Below are 15,920 nucleotides of genomic sequence, written 5' to 3'. Positions count from 1 at the left end.
GAGGGATAGATACAACAAGGGGGGGTGGGGGAGGGAGAGAACAGATACATAAGGATAAGATATATACATGGATTTGAGGAGCATATGGTATGTACACTGGTTATATATGGAATTATATAAGTGCAGATAAATGTAATGTGATGTGATGTAAAGTGATGTGCACTAATGTAATGTGTGTGCACACATCGAGCTTGTAACTACAAAAGAGGCCGACTGAGGATTTGGCTTCACAGACACCCACTGTCCCAATATACTTGAGTCTGCAAAACTACCCAGTGCACAGAGAGACTGAGTGAGTTCAATTAAAAAAATGCAGTTAACAAAAAAGCTGGAATTGGCACAGCAGGAAAATTGATGAAATATTTTTCAATAGAAATTCTAGCAAACTAGCTAGAAATTGAATATATCTCTCCCACCCACAACACCCAAATGGTGCTTGCAACCTACTCCAGGGGGTGATTAAGCAGCAAAATGCCACTGCTAGCAGCTTCTCTCCGTGGCACATAGAGACCTTCTCAGATCAACTTAAAAAAAGTGCTTAAAAAAAACAGGGCTAGCTGGCACTGCAGCCAAATGCAGAACAAATATCTTTTTCTATCGAAGTAGCTAGCCTAGCAATTGAATACAGATTTGAGAACTCAGACTAGCTCCCCACACCACCTTTGGAAAGAAAGTGCGTGGCACGCTGCGTGCTTAAGTATATATAGTGCTAGGTCATCAGCAAAAGCATCACCGACCACTGAGTGAGAGCGCGATTGGCTGCATTGCAGAAATTCTTATCGCTGATACATTGCATTCTGGTCTCCTTGCCAACCTGTCCGACCCACTCTGACAGGGCTGTGAGGTCACTGATGACTCGCAGGAAAGGGCTGGATTTTGGCTATGGATGCACCCAAATGGGGTTCTCCTATTTCAAATGGCCGCTAAGAAATCACTGCGAGCGTGCGGCGCCAAACATATGAAACGGATGATATGCACACCTCTAACCGATATGTTAGTTTACTATTTATACCACTGTAAGAGGGGGCATTTGTAACTCGGGGTGGGTTTGGGGGGGGGGGGGTAGTTTTACATAACACAGTCAGAGGTACAAACCGCAAAGTTGACATCACTGAATATTTTCTGTCATTTGGAGCAAGGAAAGGTAAAAGAAGAGTTGGTTTGTACAATGTATTCTACCTAGTTTGATGCACTTTCTTAATTATCTTCAATCAAGTACATTTCAGCTAACTACTTAGCTGGATAAACTCTGAGGCAGTCATCTGCACAAAGAATATGGACTTCTTTGTGCCTAGTACGTTCTATTAAAAGAGCTAAAAAAAAAAAATTTTCCTACTAGAGATCTGGGTGATTCTTTTTTCCCTTTAGTGTTTGTTTTTGTGTGATTTCTTTCTCTTATCAACTCTGGTATTTTGTCTTTTACCAGATGCCATGTACTGCTTCTTAGAGTATTTTATTGAAGGATCTGCTGAGGAGGTGCTGGCAGGAAGTGTATCCTTCAGGGCTTCCCAATCCTGTCCTGGGGATCCCATAGCCAGTTAGATTTTCAGGGTATGCACTATGAATATGTGTGAGACAAACTTGCATACATTGGAAACCCTGTATATGCTAATTATTGTCATGCATATTTATTGTGCATATCCTGAAAGCCTGACTAGCTGTGGGGCCCTCAGAAGAAAGATGTCTATGTCAAGTGAAGACTTGAAGAAAGGAAAAAAGAGAGAACTGCAAAGTATCAGAAAAAGATTAGGGAAACCCAGTCCTACATATGAAGGGTCAGGCAAGGGGAGGCCTAGGGTATGAGTCTTCATTTTCACATGCAGCCGTTATTTTGATTTTGCTCTTACTGCTGCTCCACTTGCATTAAAACAAGATTTGTTTTGCTTGTCAGGTCCTCAGTGAGTGGTGTGAATTTCTTAGTCTTCCCCAGGCAGTCTGTTAACGTTTGTTCCTAATCTGCTGGCCTAGTGCAGGAAGATCTGAGGTTTCTTCTGAGCCCATATTTCTTTTTGTACAATATATGTTGCTAATAAGTGGACCATGTGGTTAGTTCTTGCACTAGACTGATAATGCCAGAACACTATGGGCTCAATATTCAGAAGAAAACATCTATGTAATTTAGCTGGATAAAACTTATCCAGCTAAGTTACATGGGACAGTCAGCAGCACAGCTATGCTGCTGAATATCCCCTTATTTAGTGTTGCTTAGCCAGATAAGTTATATCTGGCTAAGTAAGACCTGCTGCACTTTTCCGGAAGTAACACCGCCCACTAGATTTCAGGCAAAAGTCGCTGCTGATCCGGCTAAGTAGCGCTGAATATCAACTCTATACATCTCATCTAGGACTAAGCAGTATTTTACATTTTGCATCTCTGGCAATGCTATGATGTGTTCATTTGTCAGGTACAACTACATTTTTCTGTTGGAAATTTCTTACACATGCCAATAATTTCATAAGAACAGATTTTTATCAATATGTTACAGTGCACTGAGGTGAAAGAACACCTGGAAGAGGGAGATGAAAACAAAGGTAATTTGAGAGAAAATGTTGAAGAAGATACTGAAAGACCTAGGGTAAGTAGGTCTTCTGCTGCCACTACTACTACTAAAACATTTCTTTAGCACCACCAGGCAATGACAGTGCTGTCAAATATATTTATGAACAGTCGGCATCAGTGGCTGAAAAAAGCATAAACTGTGCCCTGTTGTAATTCTGTGATAGAAAAAAGCAGCGGGATTTTTTTAAATCAAAAATATAGTGTAGAGATATAGCAGGTTTTTTTTATCAAACAAAGCAAATTTTGTCAGTTTAAAATCTTCAGATAGAACATTAATTTGCAAAAAATAAATAAATAAGATCTTGTAGGATAAGAGCTACAGGGAATTGACTTCAATAGATTGCATTTTCTTTACTAAAACAATATGAGACTTAGAACAGACTTTTCGTTTGGGTACAGTAATTGGAACCAGAAAAGCTCAAAACTTTTTAATTAGACTGAATTCATACTGCACCGGCATTTAAAGCTTTTCCATGCCAGTGGTACATCTCTGAGTTAAGCTTTTGAGCCTGGCCCATTGGGATTGGTAGTTGCAAAATCTTTTACGTTTTTTGAATTGTAGATTATTGAAAAGAGTTGAACTTGTTGATGTGAAATCATGAACAGTATAGTGCTAAGTGTTTAAGTAGCCTTATGGAAAAACTAGCAGAAATCCTCTTAGTTCCTTGTTTATCCTGGAGAAAAAAAATTCTGTTTGCAGCTAAAGTTAAATAATTGAGTAAATAATATGGGACATCCAGTATTACTATTGGGCATTTAATATGTGAAGCTTTTTGTTAACAAGAGTCGTTCCCACAATGCTGAAATCTGTTACAAGTACATCTTTTAAAACTGCTCCTGATCACACTTCTAATTAAGAAACATGCATGTATGACAGGATCTCAGTGTATGCTGTTTGAATACTTTGCCCATACTATTTGACAGAAAGGTTTTGGTTCTTTTTCCCAACTCCCCAGAGAGATCCACTGATGAGAGCCCGAAGTGAAGAAATGGGGAGAATAGTGCCAGGGCTGCCAGAAGGCTGGGTGAAGGTAATGTACACAGTATTAAAAGACCCTAGTGGGTTAATATTTTAGATATTTTCTGCAAAGGTTAATTGATGTGCTTGAGCCACTGTAGTTCAGGTAGCAGTTTTAAATCATTAAGAAAGTGGAATCTTGTTGACCCACAATATATTGAATTAACACATTTGAGTAGTGCGGAATACGTAGAAGTAGCCATTTATCCTGTCATAATGTAAGAGTGCTCAGATAACTTTTTAGCAGTGTTTAATATTTTCAATCTGCTTTTTCCAAACTAGTTTCTTGATTCAATTACTGGAACATACCGTTACTACCACTCGCCAACCCACACGGTCCATATGTATCCACCTGAAATTACTCCTTCATCTACGCCTCCTTCCACTCCTCCAACTCCTAAAGCAAAGCAGCAAACTGCTAGTGACAGGGACCGGGATCACTCGAAGTTGAAACGCTCCTACTCATCACCAGATATAACCCAAGCTATTAAGGAAGAAGAAAAGAGGAAAATTACTGTAACTCCCACAATAAATCGTGAAAATAAGTAAGTTTTGAATAGCTGTTAAACAAGCATTTTAGTATGGAGATGGATTTGTGATTTAATCCTGTATTCATTGAAGTTTATCCAGCTATGACTCGCCTTTCTAATTAACTGTGACATTAGCAGCTGTCTCACTGCCCTTTAGTACAGAGTTCAGTAACCAGTCACCAAACAAACTCCTTCCTGGCACATTGCTGGCTCTGCAGTGCCATCACTGCAATCGGCAATCATTTTCAGGATGGTGTGCTAATCTCACAACAGCCACAAGTTTTGTAAATGTGGTTTCTGCATTGGGGAACAGGCTGAACTGGTGGCGTGAAGATTTGATTCCTTTTTCCTCCTTCTCTTACCCTTCCCTTGGAAGAAGAGGCAGGATTTTTTGGATGGATCCACTTAGATGTTGCATGATTTGTTTTGGTATTTTGACAAAAAATGTTGCTGTACTCTGCTTTTAGTAGGTTTTTGTTTGTTTCAGCACAGGTGGGTGGGCAGAGGTTTCTTGGAAAGAGTCCTCTGGAAGCAACTGAGAGTAGATAGGAAATGATGATGTTTTAAATATCGAAAACAATATGTGTTAGAATATTTTGCATGTCCCATTCTCTTGCAAAGAGATGAATCGCTGGCACTCAAGTTAATTGCATACGTTTCTTCATTTCAGACCAGTAGTTCATGCAAAAACTGAAATCTCAAGGCTGTCTGCATCTCAGATTCGGAATCTGAACCCTGTGTTTGGGGGGATAGGACCAGCTCTCACTGGACTTCGGAATTTAGGAAATACCTGTTATATGAATTCAGTCCTCCAGTGTCTGTGTAACACTCCATGCCTGGCAGAATATTTCCATAAAAATAACTACCAAGATGATATTAACAGGTAAACAAGTATTTCTTATTGTATCATAGATAATCCACATATCATTTTCATTACATTGGAGCATGGGATTTTAGTTTTAAAGGAGTACTTCAATCTAGCCACTGGTTGTGTTGAAATGTATTTATGCTACCAAAGGGGAGGTATTAATGTGTATCTTCTGTAATTGCGGTGCTGGTCTGTCTGCTCTCTAACCTCCTCCTTGCCTGTAAAGAAGCCACTGTAGGAATGCACTAGCCCTGATGGACTCTGCAACGTCTTGTAATGCCATGAGGAAGGAAATGGGCATTCTGTTAAAAATAAATAAATAAATTCACACATTAAGTAAACCTCTTAAAAACACCTTTGCTCAACTCTCTCCTGCAGAGTCTCAGACCATGATTCTTGCTGCTTTTCAACTATTAATTCCTTCTCCATGTCCTTACATTTTAAATTCTCATTTTTATTTTCCGTGCAATTTACTACTACCTGTTCTGTCTTCTGGTTGCTCGTCCCAGTTCTGAAAATCTGTCCTCCTTTTGTCCATCTACTCTCTTCTCCACCTTTATATTTCTTGCTCTTTCCTAGACTGTTTTATTCCAGTGGATCCAAATCCCCAGTGGAATCTATCAAGCTTTTAACCTTTCAGTGTATTCTCAAGTCTAAACTTTTTTGCTGCAACTTCCTGAGTGCTTCTCACACCCTTGTCTCTAATCTTTCATCACTGGGCCTCAGTTTTTATGTCAGTTTATCTTCCCTGTTTTAGAGCATTTTGTTTAAATGTGGTAGACACACATTTTCTAATTTTTCACAAACTATAGTGGCCAGTAAATAAAGATGCAACTCAAATTGTCACTTGTTAAGTCACCACAACCTAGAAATTCAAAAGTATACTACTTGAAAGAATACACTACTAAAATACCACACAGTAACTTTTCGTTTCAGAGCTTTGTGGTGTTCAGGACAAGATAGCTACATTGTTTTAAACCTTATTTCAACTTTAAAATATTTCTACATATTTTATTACATTGCATTTTCAACATCTTGCACTATACATGAATAATTATTTATTATTTCATAAAAATGTAATAAATCTAAGAGTTTGCACTATTCTGTAGCTTTCAAACTTCTGCAATGTACCCGAATATTTAGAAACATTGTGGTATATTCTCCATCGGTCTATCCTGATGTTCAGCAGCTTCTAACCAAGACTTGTGTTATTTTTCACCAGATTACTTCTCACCTTTGTAGGATTTGCATGTAGTAGCATACTGATTGTGTATAATAAACTTTGAAATGTAATATATTTTATTTACTTAGGTCAAATCTTTTGGGTCATAAAGGTGAAGTGGCTGAGGAGTTTGGTATAATAATGAAAGCTTTATGGGCAGGGCAGTACAAGTATGTTAGTCCAAGAGATTTTAAAGTCACAATTGGGAAGATCAATGACCAGTTTGCAGGATACAGCCAGCAAGACTCCCAGGAGTTGCTTCTGTTTTTAATGGATGGACTTCATGAAGACCTCAATAAGGTAAAACATTTTAGAGACAAGTTTGTAAACTGTATCCGCACATTATGCAGGTCAACTGTACTCCATAATGGATGGATGTACACATCATATCAATCATTTGCAAAATGGAAGTCAGTCTTCTGAGGTGACTTCCATTTTTCCAGTTTTGGATAGTTTAAAGTTAGCATCATAATCGAAATGTCATAATTATATTTTAATGCTCAGTTAAAGCATTATTGTGTCAAATATTTTACAGTAATTAGGATCTGGCTCCCGAACTTGGGCACAGTACTATATGTTGCAGTTAAGGAGATTGGGGTTCAGATCCCCCTGCTCATTGGGGTCAGTCATGCCTAGGCATACCATAGAGTTGGTGCATTCAGGCCTAGGGAGCGTAGAAGGTGCTACCACTGCTGTGGCAAACCCTGCCAGGCAACGAGCAGTGTTGAGTGAGTGCCTTAGAGGTGAGCCCTTAGCTATCTATAGACAGAAAAACAAGGAGAGCAAGATTAAAGGTGAGCGGAAACTATTTCTAGCTGAACTTCACTGGGATCTTAACTTTATCGTGGTGGTACTTGCTCCATCTTCAGCTTAGTAATTCATAGCATACAAAAGATTTCGTGCCTTCATGTTTAATAGTAATCCTGTCGGCTTTTCTTAAAACAAACACTAACATTAAAAATATTTTTATTTAAAAGGAAATATTGTTGGTGGTAAAACTGTGCATTTAGTTTTGGCAATTTGTTTTGGTTTTTTGTGTAAAATACATTTCTCCTGAGGTTGTGTTTTGTTCTTATTTTTATGACTCCTTATTATGATGCCTGTTAGAGAGTAAGTAAAACATAGCACATGTTTATTTGTCTATTGGTAAATCTTCATTTCCTCTTCAGACATTTTAACATTGTTTGGATATTAGTGTGCTGATGCTATGAGATAACTCAGGATGTCATAGCATCAGCACACTAATGGTCTGTCCTGGTCTTTGTGTTTAAAGACCTGCATGTGTCATTAGTTAAACAGCAGTGAACCATATATTTAATGAATGCTTTGTTTTCATTATGTTTTTCACCACCAAGCAACAACCATTTTGTACTCGACAAAATTCAATAGCACAGCAGGCAAATATCACCTTGTAGTAATTAATCTTTCCTGCCATAGTCAGTCTTATTTATTTTATTTACATATATTTATTAATCGCCATTCTGGAAAACACCCAAAGCAATATACAATAAAATAATAAGTAAAATATAAAACATAATAAAATAATAGAAATTCCTATTTCCACCAGTCTTGATCTGCGACTATGGTATTAATCCTCTAAATCACATTAGAATAGTTTTTAAGAGATTGAGTTTTGTATGTGGCCACTTATTAGGAACAATTTTTAAATGAGTTTAGCTGAGTAGCTAAATAGTTACTAGCTAGATGGCCATGATAAAGATGGTCATCCGCATCCCTACCTTTCTTCCAGAGCAGCTAAAGAGTCTGCCTGAGCTTTCACAGCACACACCCTTTAACAGAGTTAGAGAGGCATTCTGTGGGACAGGAGAGGTTTCTTTCAGGGGAATAAACAGCACTTGTAATAATAGATTTTCAACAGGATGTACATTATTTTGCCTCCATTCTGCTACGCACAGATAAAGCAGATGCAAAGTATGCAGGCCTGTTTAAAGGATAACTTTCAAATTCTGTGTGCCCCATAAATGTGTATGCGGTAGCACAGAGGTCTTCTACAGTATTTTATAACCTGTGTGTGTCAGCTGCATGCAAATGATAAAATACGCATATGTATACCCCCTCCCCAAAATATGCATTCATGTTTGATTATGCACAAATAACTGCAGTTTATAGAGAGAGCATACTTTTCTTACCTTCCTTATAAGCATGTGTGTATATTTAACATGCAAGAAAATATAGAACTTGCTTGCATAAAACTCTGATTTATATGTGGAAGCTGGTATATTTTAAAACGTGAGTGTAAAACCAGTTTATCTCCGCCAGTTAACCCATTCCATCTCCAGGTCATCCACCCTCCTAGTTTTTTACTCCGATTTCCCACTCAATTACTAGCAGTCAACAGACAAGTCTGATATCAATTGTGCTATATAATTAGCAGATGTAAAATTGTGCAAATAAGTTGCCTAATGGATTCGCGTAAACATCTCTTAAAAAAAAAATAGCAACTTATATGTGCATCTCTTGGCCCTGCCGAAGAATGTTCCTAAACCATTCCTTTTTTGCGCAGGTAAACGTGTGTGCAAAACCGAAAATACACGCATGCTTTGATATTTAGAAAATATAAAAAACTTGTATTCATGTATATGCTATGTATATATACTAAGTTTAACACGCAAAGTTCCCTTTGAAAATTAATTCCTTAATTTGTGGGCCATTTTCAAACTTTACAGTGCCTTGTAAAAGTCTTCACATCCATGTACTTTTTTCATATTTAGCTGCCTAAAAAATACAAATCAGAATGTAGTAAAGTTAGGAGTTAGTTTCACAGATCCACACAACACACTCTATACTTTCATTGTGAAAGAATTATGGACTTTTTTTTTTTTTTTTTTGCAAAATATTTTTTATTGAAAGCAGCAAAATGTTAGCACAAAACATATTTTATCCTAAATATAATACCAAACAAAATAAATCAACAAGAATTCCTCATTATTATTTGAAATTACTTGTTCTCAAAAATGTTTTCAAGCAGATTGATGCTACTGCTTTTTTTTTCTCTTAACTTCACCTAATTCTCTATTCAATCTGCATAGACCCTCGGACATACACACACCACACTTACACATTAATCCACCTCTAATTCCCCTTTTGTCCCTCTGTACCCCATCCATTTACGTTTACTCCTCTTCATTATCATTACAGCGTAGCTGAAACTGCAGGGCAGTATCTTCTACATTTTGAAGAGTATCAAGTTAATACTAACTTCATTGCTGCAAGGTATATATAGGTGCCTGTTTCATTGTAGGAGTTACACATCTTGGCTGTAGATGGTAAAAAAAAAACAAAAAAAAAAAAAAAACCTTCCACGCTTCCACATAAAATTTAGTGATCTTTCAATTACCCACTTTTGCATCAAGCCATTCCATCTGCATCACCTGGGACATTTTCAGTTGCCAGGCATCCAGTATGGGCATTGCATCCCCTATCCAGTTGAGAATAATGCATGTGCTTGCTATTGACAAAGCTAGGTGCACATATTTTTCAACATCTTGGAGATTATTGGTGAGACCTGGTATGTCCCCCCCAACAATATTGTTTTCCCTGATTTGGTAAGCTTAACTCCGGTGTATAGATGGATAAACATCAGTATGTTACCCCAAAAGATAGCCATGAAACTATGCAGTAAGTTCCATTTTCAACCTGGCATTTTATACACAGAGGGGACTATGCCAAACTCATGCTATGGTGCTTAAGGTCATCAATAAAAGTGTGATGGAGCAGCTTATACTTCATGTTCCTCACATTGGAATCATGTATGTTTTATAAAGTTGAGTGAAATATTGTTTTATGGAAATATAATGAAAGTAATTTAGAATTTAAAAAAAAAAGAGATTTTGATTGTATAAGTCTTCATACCCTTCCTCTCAATGATGGTAGCACCTTTTACAGCAATAACAGCCATGATTTAAGCATCTACCAGCTATGCACAGCAGAATGGTATAGTTTTTGCCCATTCTTTTTGGAAAAAGAGCTCAAACGTTTTTTCAGGTTGGCTGGCTATTGTCTGTAGACTGAAATATTTAAGTCTTGTCACAGATTTTCTGTTGTATTTAAGTTTGGGCTTTGACTTGGCTACTTGAGGGCATTCACCTTTTTCTAGCTGTGTTTTTGCTTTGTGCTTAGGATCATTGTCCTGCTGAAAGGTGAATCTTTCCCCAGTCCCAGGTCTTTGGCAGACCGGAACAAGATTTTCTCCAGGATCTGCCTGTACTTCACACATCCAGCTTTTCCTCTATCTTCACACGCCTCCCTTCATTACTGCTACAAACATCCCCATAACCTAATTCTACCACCGCCATGCTTTGACTGTAGGAATAGCGTTAGGGTGATGTGCTTAGAATTGAGACCAAAAAAGTTCCACTTTAATTTCATCAGACCAGTAAACCTTCTCCCATGTGTGTGGTGTCCCCTATGTTTTCCTTTGCAAAACACTCTGCAGCACATTATAGTACCTCCTTTACAGACAACGTTTATAGAATAATTTTGAAGAGTCAACATTTTCCCTAGGCTTTGCCAGAGATCTCTGTAGTTAGCTTCACCTCTGTGGTTGGAAAATTAATGAAGATGCTGAAGGAAAAGATAGTGAGCTATGTACAATTGGGTGGGTTGCTGGACCTGAGGCAGCATAGATTCCTGTCAGACAAATGTGATTTGATGTTTTTGATTGGGTGACTAGAGAATTGGATCAAGGAAGAGCATTTAATGTGATTTACTTGGATTTCAACAAAGGTTTTGATATGGTTCCGCACAAGAGGCTTATGAATAAAATGAGAAGCTAGGGACTTGGTGCCAAGGTGGTGGAGTGGACTACAAACTGGTTGACTGACAGGAGAGACGGCATGTAATTGTAAATGGAACTTACTCTGAAGAGAGAACGGTATTGAGTGCTGCAGGGATTGGTTTTGGGACTGGTTCTGTTCAAGATCTTTGTGAGCCACATTGTGTAAGGGATAGAAGGTAAAGTTTGTTTGCGGATGATACTAATATCTGCAACACAGTGGACATGCCTGAAAGAGTAGAGAGAATGAAAAGTGATTTAAGAAATCTTGAAGAGTGGTCAAAGACTTAGCAGCTGAGATTCAGTGCTAGGAAGTGCAAAGTCCTGCATCTGTGGTGCGGTAATACAGAAGAGCTGTAACTGATGGGGGTGAAATCTAATGTGCACAGACTGGTAGTGTCTGGCGATCTGAAGGCACTGTAGTAATGTGACAAGGCTATAGCTAAAGCCAGCAGCATGCTGGCTGCAAAGAGAGAGGAATAACCAGTAAGAAAAAGGTGATAATCCCTTTGTATAGGTCCTTGGTCAGGCCTCACCTTGGATTACTGTGTTCAGTTCTGGAGACCATATCTCAAAAATGATAGACAGGAAAGAGGCAGTCCAGAGAAGGGTGACCACAATGGTGTGGGGTCCGTATCAGAAGACTTATGAGGAGAGGCTGAAGGATCTGAATATGGATGTCCTGAAAGTGAAGAGGTGCAGGGAAGATAATACAGACCTTCAGCTACCTGAAAGGTTTTAATGATGCATGTTCCTTGAACCGTTTCCACTGGAAAGCAAATCGTAGAATTAGGAGTCATGATATGAAACTTCAGCGGGATTGAATCAGAACCAACATCAGGAAACATTTCTTCTCGGAGAGGATGGTGGATGCCTAGAATGTCCTTCTGGAAGAGGCAGTGAAGACAGAAACAGTAAACAAATTCAAAAAAGCATGGGATAAATACTGTGGATCCCTAAAGGCTAGAGTTGGAAATGAAGAAAAGGGTGCATGGAGCAGCAGCTACTACCCCTAATAGAAGGCCTGTGGATTACTAGCCATAACCAATAGTTTACATGATTTGGGTGCAACTGCAGCATTGCTGTCTGCCTTGGCGGGAGAAAAAAAGGGAAATTGGATTTAAACCGCCAATGCTGGGCCCTGACTTTTACGGTATGTGTGTTTAGTCCCCAATACCATTACACAGAAAAATATGTCTTTGTTTAACAAAGTATTGATGAAAGGAAAAAGAGCAGTTACACAGAGTGCAGTGTCTGACTGCTCTCCAAACTCCTTCAGCGAGCTAACTATTACATCTTTCTTATATATATAGTATTCTTGCTATAGGCTCCATACCCCTCCTTCCCCCCCCCCCCCCCCAATCATGTTACTCAGACCTCTTGTAATTTGTCACTTATGCGATGGAGAAGGTACAGAGAAGGGCAACCAAAATGATAAAGGGGATGGAACAGCTCCCCTATGAGGAAAGGCTGTAGAGGTTAGGGCTGCTCAGCTTGGAGAAGAGACGGCTGAGGGGGGATATGATAGAGGTCTTTAAGATCATGAGAGGTCTTGAAAGAGTAGATGTGACTCGGTTATTTACACTTTCGAATAATAGAAGTACTAGGGGGCATTCCAAGAAGTTAGCAAGTAGCACATTTAAGACTAATTGGAGAAAATTCTTTTTCACTCATCGCACAAAGCTCTGGAATTTGTTGCCAGAGGGTGTGGTTAGTGCAGTTGGTGTAGCTGGGTTCAAAAAAGGTTTGGATAAGTTCTTGGAGGAGAAGTCCATTAATGGCTATTAATCAATTTTACTTAGGGAATAGCCACTGCTATTAATTGCATCAGTAGCATGGGTTCTTCTTAGTGTTTGGCTAATTGCCAGGTTCTTGTGGCCTGGTTTGGCCTCTGTTGGAAACAGGATGCTGGGCTTGATGGACTCTTGGTCTGACCCAGCATGGCAATTTCTTATGTTCTTATACACCAAAAAAGGGCACTGAGATACACCCCCCCCCCCCAGCCCAGTATAGCTCCCCTTCTGACCACAAACATCCCAGCTCTGAATGGTTCTGCATTTCACCTCTGTGCCTGGGCAGACTGCTTCATACTCTCTGTTATCAAGCTGGAACATTGGTTCCTCTTTTGTACATGCTGCTGCCGTCTTGTCTGTCTGTGCCCCTGTAAAGATGCAACTCTCCCTTTGGCTGGAGCTGTGGACACAAGAGCATCTTGCCTGACCTTTGGTGCTTGTTGCAGGCAGATTTATTCAGGTACAGGGTACTGATACACAGACGGAAAAAGTGCAGGACTATTTCTATGGCCAAGTCCTAAAGCAAAGCTCATTCAAGCAGCAGCATTGTATGAATGATCAAGAAGGTTGCTCACCTTGTAAAAATGTTGCTAGTAGTAATTTTGTATGGGTTTGACCCTTGCTTAGCTTTGATTAGTATTACTACCCTTAACGTAAGACTTGGGTTAACCTGCACGAAGCAACAGTTACTACCATAAGAAACTTGCAGCGTAGACTAAATGGACTATTCAGTCTTTCAGCCGTCATTACTATGTTGCTATGTAAGTTCTTTTAAAGTAATCTTAGGCTTCACAGCGACCTGGAGGGGAAGGCCTGATCGCAGCAGTGTCTTAGTGATGCCAAGTCGTTTCTCCTTTAAAATGATGGACCTGACAGGGCTCCAAGAAATATTCAGACATACTGAATATCTTACCCTGGAGTTTTTGGCAGCATGTTTTGATCTTTGCTACAGTCTCGCTTCATACAACAGAAATGGTTTGATACTTCATTCAGGAGTATGTGAATGGTTCAAGTACAGTGATTGGCCATTTATTTAATAGAGGATATGAAAGGAGAGGTATTTCTGCTGCTAGGTAATTTTAATCTTCCAGATGTTGTTTGGGACATCCCAACTACAGTATCTTCTAGAAGCAGGGGAGGTCTTGGATTCTCTGCAAGGGGAACTGTTCTGTCAACTGGTAACGTAACCCACACGGGAGGGGGAGATACTAGACCTGGTGCTTACCAACGAGGACAGTATTTCTGATGTTATAGTGGATGATCATCTGGGCGCCATTGATATGGTTCAGTATCAGGATGCAAGAGATGAAGATTCATTCTAAGACAAGAGTCCTAGACTTCAGGAAAATGAACTTTCTGAAAATGGGGGAGTACCTCAAGGAGTCATTAGTTAGATGGGAAAATCTAGGGGAAGTAGAAGGGTAGTGGGCAAAACTAAAAAGATATTATAAGGGCACCTAATTTTTTTGTTAGGCATGTAAATAAAGGGAAGAGGAAAAAGACGGTTCTGATTTTCTAAAGAAGTATCTGAAAAGGTAAAGGAGAAAAGGTTAGCATTCATAAACTACAAGAGATCGCAGAAAGAGGAAGGCAGGCAACAATAACTGGAAAAATTGAGAAGCTGGGAAAGTAGTCAGGAATGTAAAAATTCAAAAAGAATTTAAAAAAATAGCGAATACAGTCAAACAAGGGGATGACTTTTTTTTTTAAGATGTTAGTGATAAAAGTGCAAAAGTGACATTGTGAGACTCAAAGATGAAGGGGAGGAATATGTAAAGGCTGATGAAGAAAGGGCTAAATTGCTTAACAGATATTTCTGTTTAACTATGGAAGGGCCTGGAGCAGGACCATATAAAGCAAACACAAATAAGATTGGAAGTGAGGTAAACCTCTGTCTATTTTCAGAACGGCGTGTTCATGAAGAGCTAACTAAACTTAAAGTAGATAAGGCGATGGGGCCAGATGGGATACATCCGAGGGTACTAAGAGAGATTCCACAGCTCAGCTGGCTGACCTTTTCACTGCTTTCTTAGAGTGTGGAATAGGTCCAGAGGATTGGAAAAGGGCAGCTGTGGTTCCTGTTGATAAAAGTGAAAGTAAGGAGGAGGCTGGGAACTACAGGCCAGTTAATCTGCCCTCTGTGATGAGCAAACTAATGGAACCACTGCTAAACAGAGGATAGTGCAATTTTTGGGATCCAGTAGATTGCAAGAGCCAAGGCAGTATGGTTTTATCAGAGGTAAATCTTGTCAGACAAATTTGATCAATTTCTTTGATTGGGTGACCAGAGAGTTTGAACAAGGGGAGTGTGCTAGATGTAGTGTACTCTGATTTCAGCAAGGCCTTTGACATGGATCTGCACAGAAGACTTTTATAAATAAATTGTGTGCCCTTGGGTTGGAACTTAGAATGACTTAAAAACTGGCTGCGTGGAAGGAGACAAAGAGTAGCAGTAAATGGAGTTTTCTTTGAGGAGGGAATTGTTACTAATGGTCTGCCGCAGGGATCAGTCAATGGATAGGTTCTCTTCAACGTTTTTGTGAGTGACATAATGGAAGGTTTTTATGCCGATGATTCCAAAATCTGTAACGGGGTGGACATCCCAGGAAGCAGTGGACAACATGAGGAGGGATCTAACAAATCTTGAGGAAAGATCTAAGGTCTGGCAGCTGAGATTTAATGCTAAAAATGCAGAGGAGTGCATTTAGGATGCAAAAACCCAAGGGAAAGGTACAGTATGGGAGGTGAATTTCTTCTGAGCACAAAGGGAGAGCAGGATCTGGGGGTAGTTGTATCTGATGATCTTAAGGTGGCCAAACAGGTGAATAAAGCGACAGTAAAAGCCAGAAAGATGCTTGGCTGCATAAGGAGAGGAATGGGCAGCAGAAAAAGGGAGGTGATATTGTCTCTGTATAAGTCTCTGGTGAGACCTTACTTGGAATACTGTATACAATTCTGGAGACCGCACCTTGACAAAAGGATGTAAACGGGATGGAGTCGGTCCAGAGGGTGGCTACTAAAATGGCCAGTGGGTTTTGTTCGAAAGCATATGGGGATAGGCTTACAGATCTAAACATGTATACCCTAAAGCAGAGGTTCTCAAGCCTGTCCTGGAGGACCCCCAGCCAGTCAAAT

General features: G+C 39.4%; 1 protein-coding gene across 4 annotated transcripts in view; it reads left to right on the top strand.

The window, feature by feature from the left end:
• USP8 (ubiquitin specific peptidase 8) overlaps positions 1 to 15,920 on the top strand; it is a 92,657-nt gene that overhangs the window by 63,055 nt on the left and 13,682 nt on the right. For all 4 annotated transcript variants that reach the window (XM_029575703.1, XM_029575701.1, XM_029575702.1 and 1 more), the window contains exons 12-16: positions 2,486 to 2,575; positions 3,516 to 3,590; positions 3,860 to 4,122; positions 4,778 to 4,990; positions 6,287 to 6,497. In XM_029575703.1, coding sequence (XP_029431563.1) covers positions 2,486 to 2,575; positions 3,516 to 3,590; positions 3,860 to 4,122; positions 4,778 to 4,990; positions 6,287 to 6,497 — 852 coding nt within the window. The remainder of the gene's footprint in view (positions 1 to 2,485; positions 2,576 to 3,515; positions 3,591 to 3,859; positions 4,123 to 4,777; positions 4,991 to 6,286; positions 6,498 to 15,920) is intronic.

The sequence above is a fragment of the Rhinatrema bivittatum genome, chromosome 13 (assembly GCF_901001135.1).
Source record: "Rhinatrema bivittatum chromosome 13, aRhiBiv1.1, whole genome shotgun sequence".
Classification (NCBI taxonomy): domain Eukaryota; kingdom Metazoa; phylum Chordata; class Amphibia; order Gymnophiona; family Rhinatrematidae; genus Rhinatrema; species Rhinatrema bivittatum.
This window is presented reverse-complemented; position numbering and strand designations above follow the sequence as displayed.